Here is a 22,549-nt window from a genome sequence, read left to right on the forward strand (position 1 = left end):
ATGTCTGGGACAAAGAAACAGAAACTAGGGCAGAGATTAAAAAAGAGAAGAAAGCAAAATAATATTACTCAGATAATGGCTTGAAGTTTCTACCTCAGGACTAGAGCCTTCTTGCTTAGTTCTAAGTCTATAATCTACAAAATTCCTTTACACTTGTAGTAGGACTAGGAACAAGAGAAAGACTAAGAAATCTTGCCTGTGTTCTGAGAAAAAAGGAGCTTTGGCCCTCTGTTTTTGTTTAAGTCCTTAACCCCAAGGTGCTGTGAAAAACTGCAGCTGATGCGGCTAAAAATTCTTTCAAGACCTGTACATCTAAGAAGGAAAAAAAAAACAACAACAATATATCAGTAGGGATAAATTGTAAAGGAGAAATAGGAGATTAAGAAGACAGAGATTAGAAGATGACACTGATTTTTTCTCAGGCCAGTCCTTTGGGGGTCCAGAAACAGACTCTCATATTGTTTTTTCTTTTCTTATGTACCCTCCTCTCCCTTCTCCCTCCCCCTATCCCCCCCTCAAAAAAGTGACTGCCAGACTGGCAATTAAGAGGCTTGAGTTCTAATCTCAATTTTCTAAAATTTTACCAACAAAACTTTTGCCTGCTTCCTGACTTCCTCGGACAAGCTTCCAACCTTCCCATATGCCATCAGCCTCTGCTTTCTGAACTCAGACCGTCACAACTTAGGAAGTTCCAGGCACAGGAAATGGGAAGAGCCTGAGGTGGAGCGAGAGCGAGCTTTGCAAATCCTCAGGGAGATGCTGCTCTCTCAGCAGTCACCTACATCCCAGGACCCTTCTGATCACCTCCCTTATAGCTGGAAAACTTGAAAACCAACTACAGCCATGTGTTGCTTAATGACAAGGACATGTTCTGAGAAATATGTCATTAAGCAATTTCATCGTTGTGTGAACATCACACTGTGTACTTACACAAACCTGGATGGTATAGCCTACTACACACCTAAGCTATATGGTACTAATCTTACGGGACCACTGCATATGTGCGGTCCATCACTGACCAAAACACCCATATGCATTGCATGACTCTAATGATATTAGCAGCTGCTGGAGGGAGTGGACCAGCCTGTGCTACTTTGCTACAAAGAACAGATAAGTTTTACAACCCCACTAATGGACCAGAGCCCTAGGGCCTGTGCCCAGACTTCCAGAATAAGAATAATGAAATACCTCAGAGCATGCAAAATATTTGCTACCTAACGCATTTGAGATACAAATTTTCATGTATTTTAACACTGCAAATTTAAGGAAGAAGAATAAAAATACTCATTGCTAATACGTAGATACTAGCAAGTCACCAGAAACAACCATGTGTTCTCAGGTCATAGATATGGAAAATAGCAGATTTTAATACTCATGCAGATAGTTACATGCAGGGAAGTTTAATATGCAGCAAGAACATGGACATATGAAAGAGAAATACTTTTTTATATCGTTGATTTTTATATCAAATGAATCTCTCTTTTTTCTTCTCCTTTCTACTCCAATGTTCCCCTTCAATGTTCCCTCCACAGATTGTCTCCTCTTCTAAAAAGGCAGATCTCAGAACTGGTCCTCTTTTCCTCTTCATACATCCTACTAAAACATACTAAGTTTCTTTACTTTCTTTTAAGGTCCACTCATTGCTTTGGGTTTCTCAACTTTTCTTATATATAAGGAGGATCTCTTGCCATTTCTGTAACTAGACATACCCAATGTTCAATCTCATAAGCAAAGAATTATAGATTCAAGAGTCAGACCATTTTATAGCCTAGGAAGGTTAAGCCACTACATTATAAGCTAGTGGCAAGGTCAGGACCAGAATCCATGTCTGTCCAGTAGTCCAGGCTCCTTCTATTACGTATGGTGTGCCTTTTTTTCTTCCTCTAATATTCCCCTTCCCTTTTGTATGAGCTCTACTCTAGTTTTTCTTTCACAACTAAGTAGCCTCTCCACCACGGACCTTTAAGAGGAAAACAGAATTTAAACCAAGATTACTTAGAGGCAATTCTATCCATGGAAGAGTAGTAAGAAATCCAAAGTCACATTTAAATCCTCTCTAGCCCACTGATTCAATGTTTTGTAGCAACACATTTTCTTTTCGCTCCTTTCTCCTCTAACTTCTACCTGCCAAGTAATTCTGTCTCCCTTTACAGTGTTTTTCCTCTTACAAATTCCACCAAACTCATGCTCAAAACAATACATCAAACACATTCGGTGCTGTTAATCAATTCCTCAAAAGGCCAAAAGTTACATCACGGACATCAAAACTCATAAGAGCGTCAATCCAAAAAAGCAGAGGAGCAGCAGTTAAAACATTTAATAAACATGCACAGGTATTAAAAGTCCACAGCACTGTGTCATTCCAGAGGGAATTTTATGTAATCAAACCCTACTATATTTACTTTAAGCATATGTGTGTGCATGTGCGCATGCACGCGCATGCAGATGTGCATGATTTTTAAGCACCATAATTTAAAAGTGGGATAGTTTCTACCTTTTATAAACAAATGCCCTTTTTATAGAATGAATGGGAAGTACTAATCTTGTATATACATTTGAAGTAAAAATGGGAGTAACAGAGTGAAAATAAAGCAAGTAATGAGTCTAAACCTAAAATCTATAATAAACTGTGGAATATCTGGGCACTACATCTTATCTTTTTTTTTTTTTTTGAGGAAGATTAGCCCTGAGCTAACTGCTGCCAATCCTCCTCTTTCTGCTGAGGAAGACTGGCCCTGAGCTAACATCCATGCCCATCTTCCTCTACTTTATATGTGGGACGCCTACCACAAGCATGGCTTGCCAAGCGGTGCCATGTCCGCACCCGGGATCCGAACTGGCAAACCCCGGGCTGCCGAAGCAGAACACGTGCACTTAACCGCTGCACCACCAGGCCAGCCCCTAAATCTTATCATTTAAAAACCAGTCAGAAGAAGAAGACTGCCACACTTTAAAGACCCAAACTCTTTACTGCTCTCCTTTGATATTTACAAGCTACTCTTCCAGCATGGGTTTCAGATGCCTCTACTGGTCATTCAGTGTTAACAACAGCCTGCTTCTGATGCTTGGGGAATAAAGATTTTTGCTGTACTACAATTAGACGATGGAAAAAATGTGAAAAAATGCTGAGGAAGGTGTTTCCAGCAGCTACACTTCCACCTTTTTTCTAAGAAGCACTAATAGACCAGCATGGAAATGAAAGTCTTAATGTCTTTTTAAATACCAATGTTGATTTTACAAATTATTTCTGGCTGAAATTCAGTTTACATTTTTTGAAGGTCACAATTCCATCTACTTATGTATAAACTGTGGGCTTTATCCTCACCCCACAAATTGTTCTCATTATAGGGTACCACTAGAACTTTGTCTAGTGAGAGGGAAGGGACTCATGCAGAGAGGACACACTTTGCTGATTTGCAAGGTGAGCATCTGACATTCAAAACCGATTTGTTCCAAGCACAGGTGCAACAACTGCCTAGGATTCTCATGCTACTTACTGGGATCTCAGAAGCAGTAGATTGAGAGGCGGTCTATTGAATTACACAACAAAAACTGTTTTAAATCTTCATGAATTCACCTTGAACACTTACTCGTTCATAAATTAGCAGAGCATCAACAACATTTATCTGTACATATGTAAAAATGTGGTTTGGGAAAAGCACAGAATGGGAGCTATTCATTCCTTAAATACTACAAATGAGCTCTACTGCAGAGGTTTTTTACCCTAGGAATTGGAAACCCGATATCCTGTTACTGTGTGTAGATTAAAGTAACAGTGTTTATGGTATCTAAATCTACAGACATGTTTTACTCAATGTGCTGTGAAATTAAAAGAGAACATATGATATCAGGTAGCTATTTAAAACTTGACAGAAAATCATTTTCTAAGGTGCTAAATGTGTTGATTTAAAAGCATACAAAACAATGCAAACTGGGACATACCACAATATATACTGGCATATTTGGGCTTTGATGGTTGAAATGTGTTTGATCTAGATATAATAACCTTTAAAGGCAGGAGGGTTCTCTCGAGCTCACATATTTTATTGAAATATTTATTTGCTGAGAGAGAAAAGGAGGGAGGGAGAGAGGGAAGGGCAACACCACCAACTCTCTGGTCTCCATCCAGGGTCCAGTGGAGGAACCATTGTCCCCTGGAGTAACCACCGGCTTTAGGAACTTAGCACTAACTGTGATGTGATTAATTTATTTGTATGGAGCAGTCCTAGTGTCTCTCAACCTCAAATGTTTAAAGTCACCGCAAATACTTTTGCACAATCATTTTTGTATGTAAAGCCATTATCTTGGGCTTTTTAAGTGACATGCAGGCTCTAAGCCTTAGAGGGTTATAATGCTAACTGAGAAAACACTTTTAGGTAAGTAACTGGGTCAAAAGTAAGAAGGGTGGTAAGTTTTCTTAAGCATTGTACCTCAGTCACAATGAGGGACCAACAATTCCGGTAAACAACCTATTCATATAGCTACTGTTAAAGACAATGATGACACAGACCTTTTCACACAGAAATATGTCGTTTTAAAGTGAGCTTTAAACCCAAAAGGAGTTTAAAATGGTCTAATACCCATTTCAAACCCATATTAACTTCAATTCACTTATTTATTGAATACCATAGCACCAGGAGACATGCTGGATTCTGAAGAAATAAAAATGAGTAACCAGAAAAATTACAACATACAGTAGTCTCCCCTTATTTGCGGGGGATACATTCCAAGACCCTCAGTGGATGCCCGAAACCACGAATAATACTGAACCATTTGTTTTCTCCTATACATACATATTTGAGGTACAACAGCAAAACTAGTGCAAATTTTTTTCCTTCTTCACAATTCCACAGGTAGAAGATTAGTGTTACTACTATAGATCTTAGCAATCTCAGCATACGATTTTTTTTCTTTCCTTATTAAGTCGAGAACTTTTACCTTTTCACTTAAAGGAAGCACTTTATGGCTTCTCTTTGGCATATCCAAATTGCCAGCATCACTACTCGTGAACTTTGGGGCCATTATTAAGTAAAATACAGGTTACTTGCACACAAGTACTGTGGTATCACGACAGTCGATCTGGTAACAGAGATGGCTACTAAGTGATTAACGGGCGAATAGCGTATACAGCATGGATACGCTGGACAAAGGGATGATTCATGTCACAGAGAGGAATCGTGCAAGATTTCATCACGCTAATTAGAACAGTGTGCAATTTAAAACTTATGAATTGTTTATTTCGGTAACTTCCCATTTAATATTTTCAGACTGAGCTTGACCGCAGGTAACTAAAACCACAAGAAAGCAAAACCACGAATACAGGAGGACTACTATAAGTGGCAAATGTTGCAAAGGTGTGTTCAAGATATAGAAGAAGCCAGAGGAGAGTGTAATAAACTGTCAGGGAGGGAAGTGGGACTGAGAAAGGTTTCATGGAAAAAGTTATCACCTGAACTGGGTTTTGACAGATGAAGAGAAGTTCCCTGAGTAAAACAGAAGAGAGATAACTCAGAGGTGTAAGGTATGGCTGAATAGTCCAAGGAAGGTGGTTTTACTAATAGAAACGGGAGAAGGAGGAAAAGAGAGAAACAGACAGAAAAGCTGGTAGGGACCAAGGATCACACCCCTTATCCTGCCATCATGCCAAGTAATTTCATCTTAGAAGTAATCAAGAAACACTGAAGGGCCTTAGGCTGGTGAATGACATGATCAAATCCATGCTCGCTCTCCAACAGAGCTTATTCCCTAAAATAGACCTAAAAATAGTCTCTGAAATACTTGGCCATAAACCAATAAACTGAGAAACACGGGATTGTATGGAAAAATGCAATAACATGAAACATGTAATTTAATTACAATTTCATTGATTCCAGCTATTTAAACACAAAATTAAATTGGGCAATTCTACTAATTATTATTGTCATTACTTCCACAGTGGCCAGTGGGGAATTTCTGGTTGCTGGGACTTTATAGGCGTTTCTATCCTGTCCACTCCTACCACAACCACCCAACTCAAAATGGACCCTTCTGAACACGGTGCAATGGTATGAAAGTATGGCATGCCTCTTTCCTTGATGAATCTGGTATGTATTTTTAGCCAATGGACAGAAAACTGACATAATAGCTATGATCACAGTCCAAATCTAGAGGTCAGAAGGAATTCAGGTCACAATGGCTCTTGCACATAAATGCTTAACTACAAAGAATAATAATAAACACCACATAAATAATAAATGCCACCTACAAAGAAAATGGCAGCGATTTGAGTCCTTTGACAAAGGAAAGAATGTAACGAAGGAGCCGGGTAACTTTTGGACCACGAAATAAAATGAACTTAAGTGACAGATTTCAAAGAATCCCAAAATGAACCCCAAAACACACAATCTGAATGAAAGTGTAGCCCTTAGCTTTCATAAGATGTCATAATACACTTCTCTGTGCTAGAACCAAAATGCAGAAAGTCACAATACTGGCAAATGAAGAAGGAAGAAGGCATTCATTTGGTGGAAGTACATGAACTTTTGGGCCTTTGTGGTGAAAGGCACATTAACTGAAAACTATTAACGATGGCAGGGCACTGGAAGAACCAGTTCACTGAGAGTACTCTTATAACTGAAAAGGGTAAATGCACTCTTGAGAATTGAGAGCCTTCCCTTTTTTCAGTAATATATAGTCCATTATGCAAATAAACACTGTACTTAACATCTATACTTTACCACTAAGGAGCCATTAGAGAAACTTGATCCTATAGTGAGTCTGCATCGAGCTCAAGTACATCTCATCATTTGACATTAAGGTCCAGGAAATTATCTCAACTGAGGAAGTTGGTAACTACTTACTAAAGATTGAAGAATAAAGCCTATACAGCCTTTGCACCCGTATAAAACTTAAGGATACAGCATTATCTAGTGCAAACCATTCAGTGTTACTAAACAATGGACACCTCAGCTGACAACTACATGTATCATTTTAAATCAAGCATAAGAGTTGCTTGCTAACCTAGTGTCCCGAGTGCTAAATTAAGTGAGAGAAAAGCAGAGTACGTGATGTTTTCATACCCAATCCTGTATAACACTCCTTTCTTTGAGAACAAGTCTTCTGACTTCCCTTCTCCATCTACTTTAGTGGACGAATAGTTGGTAATCACTTACATTAACAAGTGACTCCTTGAACTTGATGTGAAGTCTGTAATTAGAAAGGGCAATGATGGCATCCTCAGCACGGCCCACATACTCTGTGCTTTCTCCGTGAAGTTCAAGGAAAGGAACCTTCAAAATGGAAGAAGAAACTCTTCAGAGTTCTGAAGCAGCCAAGTCTTCAAACACAGGTCAGGTGAATGGATGAAAAATCCTCTGTCACTCAAACTTAAAACACAGTATACATAAATGGGTAAGGAATCTGAAGAGTATGGGTTTATATCCACGATTCAAATATACCTAGTTATTCAAATTCTAGACTTCTGAAGGAATGACACAGAGATCATCATCTCAAACAGTGAATTCTCAGGAAATAAGTCCTTCTGAAGGAAAGATGTCTTCCAGCTTGCATTTCTACTATGTTTATGGTTTAGGAAAATATATATATATTATACAGCGTATTATTTCAATCCATTAGCTCTGCTACATTGTTACTATGATGCCAAATACTTAGTTTACAATCAAAAGCGGCATGTAATTACCTGAAGATTCTCATCCTCCCGGATCAGCTGCTTCCTGGGAAAAATCTGATTGGCCTGGATGCACTCAAGACTGTGCCGAGTCTCCTCATCCTGAAAGAACCCAAAACCTTTAAATAATTTCAAAGCTCCTATTCATCCATATTTGTTTTTTTTGCCATGTCTAGTAGTGTAATCACAATGAGAGTCCAGCAAATCAAGGTGAATAGGCAGAAATCTCAAGGAAAAACTATTCGTCCCCAAAAGTGTCCTATCCAATATTTTAGGTGCCTCTAGTCAGAGAACACACTGATGCAAAAAAAATATATATATATATATGTTAAAGAGGTTAAGAACATTTCTATTAAGTGCTAATAAGTTATTAGTACACTACTTGTAAGAGAAACCAAGATACAGGTTTTTTTCTCTTTAAGTTACAATCTTAAATTCTTATTTTTGGGGGCCGGCCCAGTGGCTGAGTCGTTAAGTTTGTGTGCTCCACTTCGGTGGCCTGGGGTTTTGCTGGTCTGGATCCCAGGCAGAGACATGGCACTGCTCATCAGGCCATGCTGAGGCAGAGTCCAACATAGCAGAACCAGAAGGACCTACAGCTAAAATATACAACTATGTACTGGGGGTCTTTGGGGAGAAGAAAAACAAAAGAGAGATTGGCAACAGTTGTTAGCTCAGGTGACAATCTTTAAAAAGAAAAAAATTCTTATTTTTCAAAGATACATTCTGAATTAAGAATGAAATTATGTCATGTCTGAAATTTGCTTCAAAATAATTGGAGGGGGAAGGGGAGAGAGGAAGTGAGCGGATCATAAATGAAACAGGATTTTCCATGAGGGATAACCGATGAAACTGGGTAAGTGGGGGTTCACTATACCATTGTGTCTACTTTGGTTATACATGAAACTTCATTAATAGAAAGGTTTTTTTAAAAAATGTAAGCTTAAGAACTGAATTTCTCAAAGGGAAAATGTGTGTGAACCACTATCCCTAGTTTAATCTGCCTTATATTACTAAATAGATTTATTCCTGTTCAGGCAATTTCAAAAGCAGAAGCGATAAATTCTAATCTACATAGGACTTGAACTAATTATCACTTGTATAAAAAAGTAGTCTTTTACATTATGAATTTTTATAGTATAGGAATATAGGAGAGAAAAGCAATGTATTGGAAAGTCTAACTGTAAGTTATGATGGAATCTGTTTACACATCAAATTTTCTAAGAGCAAAAGCCATATCATGTTCAACTGACAGCACTAAGAATTCTAACAACTAGTTAGTGGACATTTCTGCGTATGCTACTTAGTGTAATTCCAACAATTCTTGAAATCTCCTCAAAGAGAGAAAAAAAAAATCCTAGCTGTAAATAACACTTAAGGTTTTGCCCAAGAGCAATCTTAAATCATAAAACCATAATACGCCACTAATGCGGTTCCTAAAGTGAGGTCCGCAGATTCTGAGACCCTTTCAGGGGCTCTGTGAGATCAAAACAACCTTCACAATAATGCTAAGACATTATTTGCCTTTTGTCACTGTACTGACAGTGAATAAAATTAAGAACTGGTGGGTAAAACTGCTGGCACTTTAGTACAAGCAAGGTGGTGGCACCAATTTCACTTAGATTTTCCTTGATTAATCAAGAAGAAAAAACGATAAATTTTATTAAATCTTGACCCTTAAGTAAAAGCCTTTTTGATATAGGAAATACACATGAAACACTTCCACTGCATACTCAAGTATTATAGTTGTCTCAAGGTAAAGCATTTGTGCAACTGTTTCAGTTACAAGCTGAATTAGGCACTTTTTTCATTAAGTACCATTTTTAATTGAAAGAAGAACTGACAGACAAACTATGGTAATTCAGACTTAAACATGTGGCAGACCTTTTCTCCAAAGGACATTATTAGTTGCCAGTGATAAAGTTATGCAAAAACTTGTATTTTGGAACACCTGTCTTCTGCCACCATGAATTTCACAGCTTCTCAATACTTAAGACTCTTCTGATGAGATCAGTGGTGACAGTACCATATGTGACTTTAAAAAGAAATTATATAGGGAAAAATGTCTACATTTGGAAGATCTGAATTACTTAATGAACCATTATTTTCAAAATGACTAATGCACGATGTTATAAAATCATGCATGGATAAAAGATCCATTTAAAGTGCAAGACAGGGGCCAGCCCAGTGGCATAGTGGTTAAGTTCGCACCCTCTGCTTCAGCGGCCCAGGATTCACAGGTTCAGATCCCGGGTGCAGACCTAGCACCACACTCATCAAGCCAGGCTGTGGCAGCATCCCATATACAAAGTAAAGAAGACTGGCACGGATGTTGGCTCAGGGACCATCTTCCTCACCAAATAAGTTAAGTAAGTAATTTAATTAAAAGTAAAGTGCAAGGCAGACCAATGGTTTTAATGTAACAGAATAGAAAAAGCTTATGGATAAGGTTTCAGATTCCACATTGCAAGTAACCTTTAAAGAATTATTACTTGTTTTGGTGTAGTATAACAGAAGAATATAATTATCTGGAAAAACTATTAAAATATTCTTCCTTTTCTAATTACATGTCTACGTGAGACTGGATTTACTTCATATTTTTCAAACAACGTACTATAACAAATTGCAGAAGTAGATATGAGAATACAGCTATCATCTATTAAGCCAAACATTAGAGATTTGTAGAAACGTAAAACAATGCCATTCTACATACTAATTATTTTTGAATGAGGAAAAAGTTGCTTTTCATCAAAAATGTTATTTATGTTAACATTTAATTGCCTTGTTATTTTTAAATGAGTTTATGAAAAATTTTAAAGATTTCTTAGCTTTAATTTCTAATAGTGTAAATATAGATATACCCCACATAAACAAAAAACTCTTTGGGGTCCTCAACAAGTTAAGAATGTTAAAAAGAGGTCCTCAGACCAAAAGTTTGAAAACTGGTGCTCTACTATACTCCAATACTAAATACTGATTGAAGCTGTTTCATTTGAAGTCAGGCTTTCTCTAAAACCATTCTCCTACTGCTAATCTATGACAGGAAAAGTCACACAGAGACTTGAGGAACAATCACTCACCCTTCTACCTACCACCCATAAAAACCAGCAGCTGTGTTACTAGCTGATAGGGTCCATTCCATCCCCTCTAAGGGGCCATTTTATCTTGACACACAAGCTTTCTCAGGGCCTTTCCCAAAGTTTGATATTTAAAATTGTGGTCTGATATTTTAAAATGTAGAAAGAAATTAGTGGCTTCAAATTCTAAAAATGACAACTTTATAAATGGTTCACGAAATGCTACTAAAAATTATAAAACTTCAGTCATTAATTAGAGATTTTTGTTATATTTGAAAACAAATCATATATTAATAGTGTCACTTCTCCAGGACTGCTAGGTATTACCATGACTGTCAAGAAATTATGGCTGATAATCAAATAACTTTTTTCAAAAGCAAAAGTAGTATAAAAATCTATTGTTTCTTATAGCAAAAAAGAAAAAGTTCAATGAAATTGGTGTATTTTAGTAAGGTTGATATGATGTGTCTGGGAACCTCCAAAAATATAATTACTTAGGGTGTACAAAGGTTTGTAAAATGGCTCCACTCCTATAAACACCAAAATAACTTCTTAGAGGGAGTTTTGTGTCAATCTATTCCATTTTATCTCTTTTCATTCATTTCCTCTGAGGTCAAAGATTGGGTGAAGGAATAATAAGAGACAGTCATATTTCAAAGGAACTCATTTTTCTATAAGTGTTAGCTTTTTTCCTCTATAATCAATTCTATTTCCATTCTTGAGAGGTAGCTCGTGACTTAAAGAAAACTGAGTATTATTCTGATCTATATTAAATGTCTCTGTATGTTTACTTTAATAACGTGAAAGCAAATGATACCTGTTTGCACAAACACATTGTATTTTAACTTCCAGGTTTTTTGCTGCCAATTTTAGATAATCAGATCTCATATTTCAATAAAAATTCTGGTGTTACAAAAAAGAAAACTATTTACACTTAGAAAGAACTAAAGAGAAAAAAATATGAGAAATCTTGAATTTAGGAAGATTTTTCTCATAAGCCAACAGGGTATAGGTAGGAAATGCCATGAAATATGGAAAAGCTTTTAAAAATTATTACAGGAAAGAGCACTATAAGCATGTCTTTTCAGCATCACATTAACTTTTTAGCTGACATAAATATATAAAGCCTCAACTTTATCCTCTTCAAGATCATTTTACAGAGGTACCCATTATTTAAGGGGTTCTCTGACCTAGATTTTTACTGACCTTTAAATAGCACACAATTGAAATATGTAGCAGAAAAAAAACCTAGAGAAGCCATTTACCAATTCATTCGTGCTGGTATACTCACTTGGGTGCTAATCCAGCCAATGCACACAACCAAAGTAGCTAATGAAAACTGAAAATGGAATCAATGATTTTCAACATAAGAGAACTGAGGCCAGCTAGACAAGAGCATGAAGTAATAATTTTTCATAGTCAAATAAAATAAATACTCTTTTTAAAAGACTGTCTCAGTTCACATTACCTCTAAGACTTCAGAATTGATTTTTCCCCCTTGTACATAAAAATGCATCTTAATCCCCAAGGACTTAATTAACATTAGGACAAACTACTCATTGACTTTCTAGAAGAATGATGATTCAAAAAACATTACCTGGCTAAACAGAAGTTGAATTAACTGCCTAATTTATTACGGTTTCTGAGTTTCACAGGTAAAAAAGGAGCCCAAACTTGACACGGTTGACAGAGTAAAGAGTTGGAAGGAGATAAAAGGGAAAGAAGAAACAAACTGGCATGTGTTGGCCTGATAAGAGGCTTGGAAACAAATTCCTCCTAGGCTATAAGCAGTAATTTATTGGTATTAGAGAGAATGTATTCCACATGGTCAATTTCCTGGTATTGCTGAGGAACACCACACATCAGGGAATCTGGCACCTCTCAGTCTCCACCAGCTCCATAACGTCAGCTAGGGTCACCTACAAACTCTTGAAAAGGGATCAGTCACCAGAGTTCCAGGCTAGTTTCGGCTATTGGCTAGAGTACGCAGGTAAGAGAAAAAGCCCACATCTCAAAGGGGAAGTCAACATTAGAGATAAATATTTAAAGAACACAAGGAACAGAGATGGCTGACCAGTCAAAATGCCCATTAACTAAATTCATATAAAGAGAGTTTTTTTTAATCCTGGAACACTACCTACTACTAGGAGTGAAATGTGTGTAGGAACACTTGGCAAAATGTAAAAGCAAAAATACTTATCAGTCCCACTGCCAATTCTAGTCTAGTCTAGGGAACCCGGGTCACCAAAGCAGAGCACGCTGAACTTTAACCACTAGGCCATGAGGGCTGGCTCTCCAGTCACTATTCTTTTTTTTTTTTTTTTTTTTTTAAGATTTTATTTTTCCTTTTTCTCCCCAAAGCCTCCCGGTACACAGATGTGTATATTTAGTTGTGGGTCCTTCTAGTTGTGGCATGTGGGACGCCACCTCAGCATGGCTTGATAAGCAGTGCCATGTCGGCACCCAGGATTTGAACCGGCAAAACCCTGGGCCGCTGAAGCGGAGTGCCTGAACTTAACCATTTGGCCACAAGGCCAGCCCCTCTAGTCACTATTCTTAAGACTGGTATTGAAGGCCAACAAAAATACAATTTCCTTGGGTCAGCCCTGGTGGCCTAGTGATTAAGTTCGGTGCGCTCCGCTTCAGCAGCCCAGGTTCAGTTCCTGGACACAGACCTACACCACTCATGTGTCAGTGGCCATGCTGTAGCAGCAGCTCACATACAAAAAACAGGAAGACTGCCAGCCGATGTTAGCTCAGGGCAAATCTTGCTCAGGGAAAAAACAAAACAATCTCTTTTGATATAATGCTTGGGATTTGTTCCAAAATAATCCAAAGAGGCGGGGGTGAAGGAGTCAGAAGAAACAAGTGTGGCTATGAATTGATTATTATTACAGCTGATTAACACAAATATGAGAGTTTATTATACTATTCTTTGCATACACTTGAAGTTTTCCATAATAAAACATGACAACATTATTTTCCTAATCCTCAATCTCCCAAAAAAGACAGACTTCAATCTCATTTAAGAACCTTTAGGAGTATATAAGAGAGGATGTTACTCAAATTAGTACAGAGGAGGGAGGGAGGGAGAAAGGAAGGAAGGAAGAAAAATCCAATGTTCTTTAATTTGCTATACGAAAAACAAGGATTAAGGATGTACACCCTAAATGCTAAAATCAGAATATATTAATTAATAATAATTAAATCAATGGCCCAACAACTTGCAAAATGTTATACATCTAGTAAAATGAACATTAGGAATCCAATGAATCAAATCAACATGGGAAAATGTTTAATTCACTTAGTGAAGTAAGCAAAATGGAAATTTAATTATGGTTTAAATCCATATAAACATATACATAAAATATATAATAAAATATACATATGGACATGGACTAGTTAGAAAGGAACACAACCATGGGTTTTGGTGGTAGAATTGTAAATGAGTATTTGTAAAAACTTGTTATAATGCTGCTTTATGAGGGGAAAAAAAAGACACATGGCCATACTGCTCCCCAACTACTGCACAGAGAAGCATCTCCAGAGCACACCAGGAAGCCTGTCTGCAGGGCACCACGAAGACCCCAGCGGCACCAGGATGAGGACTACATTGTTGTTAGCTCTCTGCTACACAATGAAGGACAACGCCTCAGTACAGAACGGAGCTGCTCTCATAAGCCCATCATTTGCTATTCATTAGCACTGGCATACATACCATATAAATATTAGGCAAATACTTTTTCAACTTGTTAAAAACTCTGTGGAAAAACAACAAAATAAAATACAGTCTAGAGAAATAATATTAAAAGTTCATCAGTGTTTGGGTATAGAACACATCAGAAAGCTGTTAGGCCCACAAACTAAGAAGAAATTGGCCCAGCTTTTAGATGAAGGCAGTTACCCTTCTCCTTTTAATATGACATTTCTGCACAACTAGTTTTTCTGTTTTTAATTTTGAAAAGCATTTTCCACCCATGTCCCTAATGAAGCTTGAAATTAACATGGCCTTTTCAATTCCTTCTTTGTGCACCAGCATGAAACAGTTTGGATCTAGGAAACATCACAAGGTAGAAGCAGGACAATATTACAGAGGACTATTTTTTTTAAGCCTTGAAGCACTGTTTACACATTCTCAAGATTGATAGAAATGTGGTTGGCTCATTGCTCCATCTTCTCTGCCTGGACTAGGCCCTAAATGGCCTAGGAGTCATGGAAATGTTCATTATATGCTCTTTTTAGTCAAGGATGTAGACAGGGGTGTGTAGAGCTTCTTCACCTTCTTTGGGATAAAAATACTGCCTTAAAGAGACAGAACAGGAAAGATACGGAATTGCTTCTATCCAGAAAGGTAAATCCATAAAGAACATGTATATGACCATATCATAATTCTCCCACATACACCGAACAAACTAACAGAGACAAACACACAAAAAGTTTTTACTACATCTTGCTTCCTAGAAAAGAAATAAGAAATTTGGAGTCCAGGAACCATGGGTTTGAGTCTTGGCTCCAGTTACTATCTGACTGAAAGCAAGAGACAGAGTCTAACTTACAGGATTAAAGTTAATAGAAATGAAACTGCTCTAACACACTAGAATACTCTGTAATTATTACTACTAAGGAAACAATAAAAGAAAGGAGATAAGAACTGAGAGTTCTGGGAAAGGAAAAGTAAAATTATTTCTTACAAAAACAAAAATAGGTAACTATGGACTTCTTAGTGGTCACTTAATTGTCAAGACAGAGTCAATTCCAATTTTCTTGTTATTTCCTTGCACTTACCATGACAGGAGGCCCAGATTAGGAGGAGAGATCCCCAGCCCTTCTTCAATATCTGGCAAGACTTTTCTTTCCTTTATGCCTGGATCTTTAAAAAGAAAAAAAAAAAAGGACAAAATTGGCAATTTTCCCCCTACTTGGCCTTACCCTAATTAAAGGAACTGTAAATACATGGACCTAAAGACCTGACCAGAATCAGCCAAGAAAAAGTTGATTATCACCCAGACAATTCCCACTAATCAAATCCAAACTCCACAGTGGCTTTGTGAAAATCCTCCTGGTCATAACCTATTTGGGCAAAAAAGTAGCAAAGGCTCATGTTCCTAATGTTGACAGTAATACAAAAAATGTGAAAATCATAAAGCAATAATAATTAAAACCAACCTGCAAATGCAAAAAACAATATTCTTGGATTATTACAGGATGTTTTTGCAGTTACCTGTAAATTCAAAATGGATCTCTCTATCCGTGGGTAACAAACTGGCTTACAAAGCAAAATACGAAAAAAATCACCTTATGGCCGTAATATTCTATGTTCATCTGAAAATTCACATAAACTATGCTAATATCTTTACCTGGTTTTTAAAAACAATTAAAGGGATGGAGAAGGAATATTCAACTAGAAACTCAAAGACAGGCCAGTAAGAGCACTATCATCTTGTTAATAAGTTGCTTTTTAAAAAAATAGATTAGTTTCATGCAAAGCCAGCATTTCTGGTTTGATAAACTTCCATGAATATAGGATATTTTAGGGAGTCTGGGACTCAATACTCAAAATAAACTCTTTAAGAACAGTCTAAGTGAGGGAACAGAGAACATCAAAGGAGTGGCAGGGCCCAAAACATGTGGAGCCTTGCATAGTTGTGAGCAGAGGAGTAGCATGAGGTGACTTAAAGGATGGCTCTGGCTGTTAGGTGGGAACAGACTAGACTGTTGGGGGGCTGAGGAACACAGGAGGAAGCAGAAAGACCAGTTAGAAGGCAATAATCACTACAAGGCAGTAGTGATGGAAATAGCGGGATATTGCTGGATTCTGGATATATTTGGAAATTATCACCCACAGGATTTGAGCTGATGAATGAGATAAGAGAAAAAGAGAGAACTTGAACTTTTTAGTTTCAGCAACTGGAAGCAAGGATTTCCCATTTATTGATGAAGGAAGACCACAAGAAAAATGGATTCCCCACTCTGCGAAGGTACAGGAGGGGAAATTGGGAATAACAGGTTCCATCTTAGATACGTTAATGTTTGAGATGCCTATTAGATATCCAACTGAAGATACCAAGTAGAGAGCTGAATAAACCAGCCTGGAGATGAAGAAGATGGAAGCTAGAGATATTAACAAAAATCTGGGAGATATCCGTGTGTGAATGGCATTAAAGCTAGTTAATTCAGGAACAAATACAGATGGAGAAGCTAAGAAGATCAAAGATAGCAGTTTGAGGTGCTCCACTGTTTAGAGGCTGGAAGGGTGAGGAAGAACCAAGTGGTTCAGTAACAAACCAAGTCAGAGTCATCATTCTTACCATTCTTCAAACCCAAAACAAATCTTTGTGATTTACCTAGCTCAAGAACACAAGTTAGCATAAAATTATCTTACTTATTCATTCATTTCAATAAGTATTTATTCGATAACTACTATATTCCAGGCACTGTTCTAGATTTAGAGGAGACAACTGTGTACAAAAAATTCATGGAGCTTAATTTTACTGGGTGTCTTCCCCACCAGAAACAAACCAATAGATATGTTTATGCCAGGTTATGTAATACGTTTATGTAAGTGTTACAAAGAAAATAAAGCAAAGTTTGGGGATAGGGAGTAACAAAGAAGTGCTATTTTAGATGGGGTGGCAAGAGTGTGTAAAGAGGCACCCTGGTGGAATTAACTAAAAAGGAGAGGAAGAAAGGCAAAGAAACTATTTCTGAGGGTATAAACTTATTAGAAGAAATGTTTTAAAGATCACTTTAAAAAGAAACACCTGCTGGACAAACTAAAAAAGAACAAAACTGTCCTAATGTTGTGCAAAATGCATTTTTGTGTATTAGAATTAAACTTCTGATGACAGCATTACATACACAAATTGCTATATCTTAAACAACTTAAATGGAAGTGAATGTATTTGATGTTTTGCAAAACAACTCAAAATGCAGCTCCAGTGATGAAGATATTAATGTCAAAAATGTAGGTGTAATGTGGAGAAGCTGAAACCCTCAGACATTGCTGGTAAGAATGTAAAATGCTGCAGCCTCTGTGGAAAACAATTTGGCAATTCCTTAAGTTACATAGAGTCACCACATCAGGCATCAGTTCTACTCCCAGGTATATATCCGTGAGAACTGAAAACATATGTCCACATAAAAACTGCACACAAATGTTCACAGCAGCATTATTCATCATAGCCAAAAAGTAGAAATACTCCAAATGTCCATCAACTGATGAGTGAATAAACAAAATGTGGTATATCCACACAGTGGAATATTACTCGGGAATAAAAAGGATTGAAATACTGATACACAACACAACACGGATGAATCTGAAAACAGTATACTAAGTAAAAGAAGCTAGGCACAAAAGACCACATGTTGTACAATTCTATGTATACAAAATGTCCAGAATAGATAAATCCATAGAGACAAAAAGTAGATTAGTGGTTGTCAGGGGTTAGGTTGAGGAAGAAACAGGGGGTGACTGCTCACGGATACAGGGTATCTTTGTAGGGTGATGGAAATGTTCTGGAATTAGATAATGGTGGTGTTCATTGCCATTATACACATACTAAAAACTCCTGAATTGTATACTTTAAAGGAGTGAGCATTATGTGGTGTGAACTATAGCTCAATAAAAAAATGTATGTGAAAAGTATGAATATAATCAAACTCTTCATTAAATACTAAAAATAATCTTACTGCAAAAAAGTTATGGGACCAATCCAGCAGCAATGAGTATTCTAAGCATCTAGACTATGGTCTCTAAAGACCAATTCCAACTTCAAAAAGAGCAGCAGCCCTTGAGAAGTAATAGACAATTCCAGGTCACGCACAGAAAATGTGTAATTTGATTCCAGAACATATTATTAAATTGGAAAGCAAGCAAACTATCAAAGACTACTGAGGTTATGTCAAAAGGACTTGGGAGCCGACTTGAACAGACTTACTGGCCAAAAAAGGAATAATCTGAGCAAAAATGGTAAATGCAATGGATTCAGTTTCAATACATTGAAGTATGAGTTCATAATGATACTCTCTCTCTCTCTCTCATTGGTCACTGCTGGAGAAGGCTATATAACCAACCTCTTATTTTTGAAAAATAGTAAATAAGGGGAAATAACTATTATTTATCCTGCTTTTCCCATACAAACTGAACCTTTATGCTAGTAGTTGGTAAAAGGGGAGTATTCCACCTAGTACATGAAGAAGGAAAGACAGAAATAGCTATCACCACTTTACAACTGCTAATGAAATATAGGATGCAAATAACCAACTAGTCTACACACTAGAAAACTACAAAAAAAAATACAATTTTTTTTTTTTTTTGAGGAAGATCAGCCCTGAGCTAACTAATGCCAATCTTCCTCTTTTTGCTGAGGAAGACTGGCCCTGAGCTAACACCCATGCCCATCTTCCTCTACTTTATATGTGGGACGCCTACCACAGCATGGCTTTTGCCAAGCGGTGCCATGGCTGCAGCCGGGATCCGAACCGGCGAACCCCAGGCTGCCAAAGTGGAACGTGTGCACTTAACTGCTGCACCACCGGGCCAGCCCCAATACAAATTTTTAAAGTAAACTGCAAGACAAAAGAGAGAGATGGAAGGGAAATCTAGAGATTAAAAGAAACTTAATATGTCAACCAATTGCAATATATGGACTTTTTTTGGATCCTGATTCAAAGTATAAAATAAGTTGAGACATTCAGAGAAATCTGACTACATACTAAATATTTGATATTAAGGAATTATTATTAATTTTCTGTATAAGTGACAATATTTTTTGCAGTTTATGGTTTTTTAAAAAAGAGTTTATCTTTTAGATATACAACTGAAATATGCACACATGAAGTGATACATCAAGGAGTAGGCAGAAAGAGTAGGAATATCTATAAAACAGGATGGGCCATGAGTTGATACCTTTTGAAGTCCAATTAGATAAGTAAATAGAGATTCATTAAACTATTTTCTCTACTTTTATACATTTAAAAGTTTCACATAATGAAGTTTTCTTAACATCATGGGAATTCTTCTACCTCAAAACCCCCAGTTATTGAATAATTTAAAGGGTCAAAGTTGTAGCTGTCAGAAAACCAGTGCTCTTACAGTGAACATATCAACATGCACTGTGTCTTTTAAGAATTTTTTAGTGAAATTTAAAGAAAAACTCTCACAGGCACCACAGACTTAGCTGTCCCAACTGAAATTTACTCATCTGCAGTGACACTGAACTAGAAATCAAATTTCACTTACAAAGTAAACTGTCGATCAACAGATATATCTACATTAGCTATTTTCCAAGTCAAGTCCAATTTTTTAATGAGTACAGAAATACTAAGACAAAGATTTGCCACTTAGGATTAAAAGTCTCAATTTAAACACATTCATTACCAAGAAATGATGCCTTCCATTTCTACATCAAATAAAGACTCTATAAAATGGTGTGCTGCACTTTAGTCAGTCAGTCAACAATTATCTGAGAACCTACTATATGTCAGACAGTATGACACTGTGCTGGTTCCTGCTCATATTCCAGTGTAGATGATGGAAACAAATAATAATACAAATTGTGCTAAATGTGATGAAGGAAACAAACGGGATGCTGAGACAGAGACTGGGGTCGGGGGGGCAGTGTGGAAGTCCCACTTTAGATAAGGTCGTCAGAAAAACTCTCTGAATAGCAAGTTTCTGGTACAGGAACAGCCTGGACCAGACATGTGTTCCTGACATGGGAAAGATTCCATCATTTTCAAAGGATTAAAAGGAGAAAACCAGTATAGCCAAAATGTACTGAGTCAGAAAAAAAAATGGCCCATCTTGAAGGTAAAGAAATGCACAAGAGGGGCTGGCCCGGCGGCGCAGCGCTTAAGTGCCCACATTCCGCTTCGGCAGCCCAGGGTTCACCGGTTCGGATCCCAGATGCGGACATGGCACTACTTGGCAAGCCATGCTGTGGTAGGCGTCCCACATATAAAGTAGAGGAAGATGGGTACGGATGTTAGCTCAAGGCCAGCCTTCCTCAGCAAAAAGAGGATTGGCAGCACATGTTAGTTTAGGGCCAATCTTCCTCAATCAATCAATCAATAAAAGAAATGCACAAGAGAAAGATCATATAAACAGTAAGGAGTGTAGATAACATTCCAAGTGTGATAGGAAGCCATGTCAAACAGCAGAATGACATGATTTGATTTTAAGATCACTCTGGCTACTGTGTGGTGAATAGATTAGAAAACAAAAAGAACAAAGAGAATCAGGAGACAATTACAGGAAGGAGGATGATGGCTTGATTTAAAATGGAGGCAGTACAGATATCACCTTACACCCGTTAGACTGGCAAAAACATCCAAAACCAAGAGTGACAAATGTTGGAGAGGATGTGGAGAAAAAAGAACCCTCATACACTGTTGGTGGGAATGCAAACTGGTACAGCCACTATGGAAAACAGTATGGAGATTTCTCAAAAAGTTAAAAATAGAAATACCCTATGACCCAGCCATCCCATTACTGGGTATCTATCCTAAGAACCTGATCTCAGAAATCTCAAGAGTCCGTTGCACCCCTATGTTCATTGCAGCATTATTTACAATAGCCAAGACGTGGAACCAGCCTACATGCCCAGAAACTGATGATCAGATAAAGAAGATGTGGTATATATACACAATGGAATACTACTCAGCCATAAAAAAAGACAAAATTGGCCCATTCACAACAACGTGGATGGACCTCGAGGGTATTATGTTAAGCGAAATAAGCCAGTCAGAGAAAGACGAACTCTATATGACTCCACTCATAGGTGGAAGTTAGTATATTGATAAGGAGATCTGATCGGTGGTTACCAGGGAAAAGGGGGTGTGGGGGGAGGGCACAAAGGGGGAAGTGGTGTACCCACAACATGACTAACAAAAACGTACAACTGAAATCTCACAAGGTTGTAATCTATCATAACATTAATAAAAAAAAAATAAAAAATAAAAAATAAAATAAATAAAATGGAGGCAGTACAGATGGAATAAAAGCTTAAGGATGTGAAAAGTATTCTGGAATTTAACTCACAGTAACAGGTAAAGGCCTAGATATTGGGGCTAAGGGAAATTAAAGAATTTATGGTCTAGGAGGGGAGATAAGAAAACAAAAATATTTCAAAGACGTGCAGCTTTAAGCATCTGAGGAAAGGTAAGCTTTCTACAGGAATTCGAAGTTCATAAGAAAAAGCCATGATCATGGGTAACTCTGCAACCAACGTGAACCAAGTAGTTGCTGAAGGTCTTTATAAAACTACAAAGAGCAAATATGACCAACCCTTAAGAAATATTCAACAACTGACTCCCAAATCTTGGGTCCCAGAGTGGTAATTATACTATCAGCACAAAAGGAAGAAACTGAGTCATTACTGTTAATCTAACAGAGGTAGTTTAATACTTTTTCATTTTTTAGTTGTAACAGTAATGCATGCTCCTTGTAAGAAATTTTAAAATAGAGGTGTAAAAAGTAACCAAGTATCCTCATATACTGCTGGTAGGAATGTAAATTGGTACAGCCTCGTTGGAAAATAGCCTGGCAGTTCCTCAAACCATTAAACACAGAGTTACCACCTAACCAAGCAATTCCACTCCTAGCTTTCTACCCAAGAGAGAGAAACATATACCTCCACACAAAAACTTGTGCATACACGTTTATAAAAGCACTATTCAAAATAGTCAAAAGGTGGAAACAACCCAAATGTTCCACTGACAAACGAATGGATAAACAAAATGTGGTATATCCAAAAATGGAATATTATTCAGCCAAGTATTGATATCTGTACCAATAAGGATGAAC

General features: G+C 37.3%; 1 protein-coding gene across 50 annotated transcripts in view; it reads right to left on the reverse strand.

Annotated features, from left to right (window-relative positions):
* The window catches only part of MTMR3 (myotubularin related protein 3), a 141,853-nt gene that overhangs the window by 40,519 nt on the left and 78,785 nt on the right, over nucleotides 1–22,549 (reverse strand). For 31 of the 50 annotated variants that reach the window (XM_070219781.1, XM_070219776.1, XM_070219771.1 and 28 more), the window contains 3 exons: nucleotides 15,529–15,613; nucleotides 7,679–7,768; nucleotides 7,152–7,268 (listed from right to left, as the gene is read on the reverse strand). In XM_070219781.1, the coding sequence (XP_070075882.1) occupies nucleotides 7,152–7,268; nucleotides 7,679–7,768; nucleotides 15,529–15,531 (210 nt within the window). In that variant the 5' untranslated portion in view covers nucleotides 15,532–15,613. Of the gene's footprint in view, nucleotides 1–3,497; nucleotides 3,531–7,151; nucleotides 7,269–7,678; nucleotides 7,769–15,528; nucleotides 15,614–22,549 lie in introns of all 50 variants that reach the window. The other 19 variants (XM_070219764.1, XM_070276226.1, XM_070219765.1 and 16 more) reach the window with 1 other exon arrangement.

Source organism: Equus caballus, chromosome 8 (assembly GCF_041296265.1).
Source record: "Equus caballus isolate H_3958 breed thoroughbred chromosome 8, TB-T2T, whole genome shotgun sequence".
Taxonomy (NCBI): domain Eukaryota; kingdom Metazoa; phylum Chordata; class Mammalia; order Perissodactyla; family Equidae; genus Equus; species Equus caballus.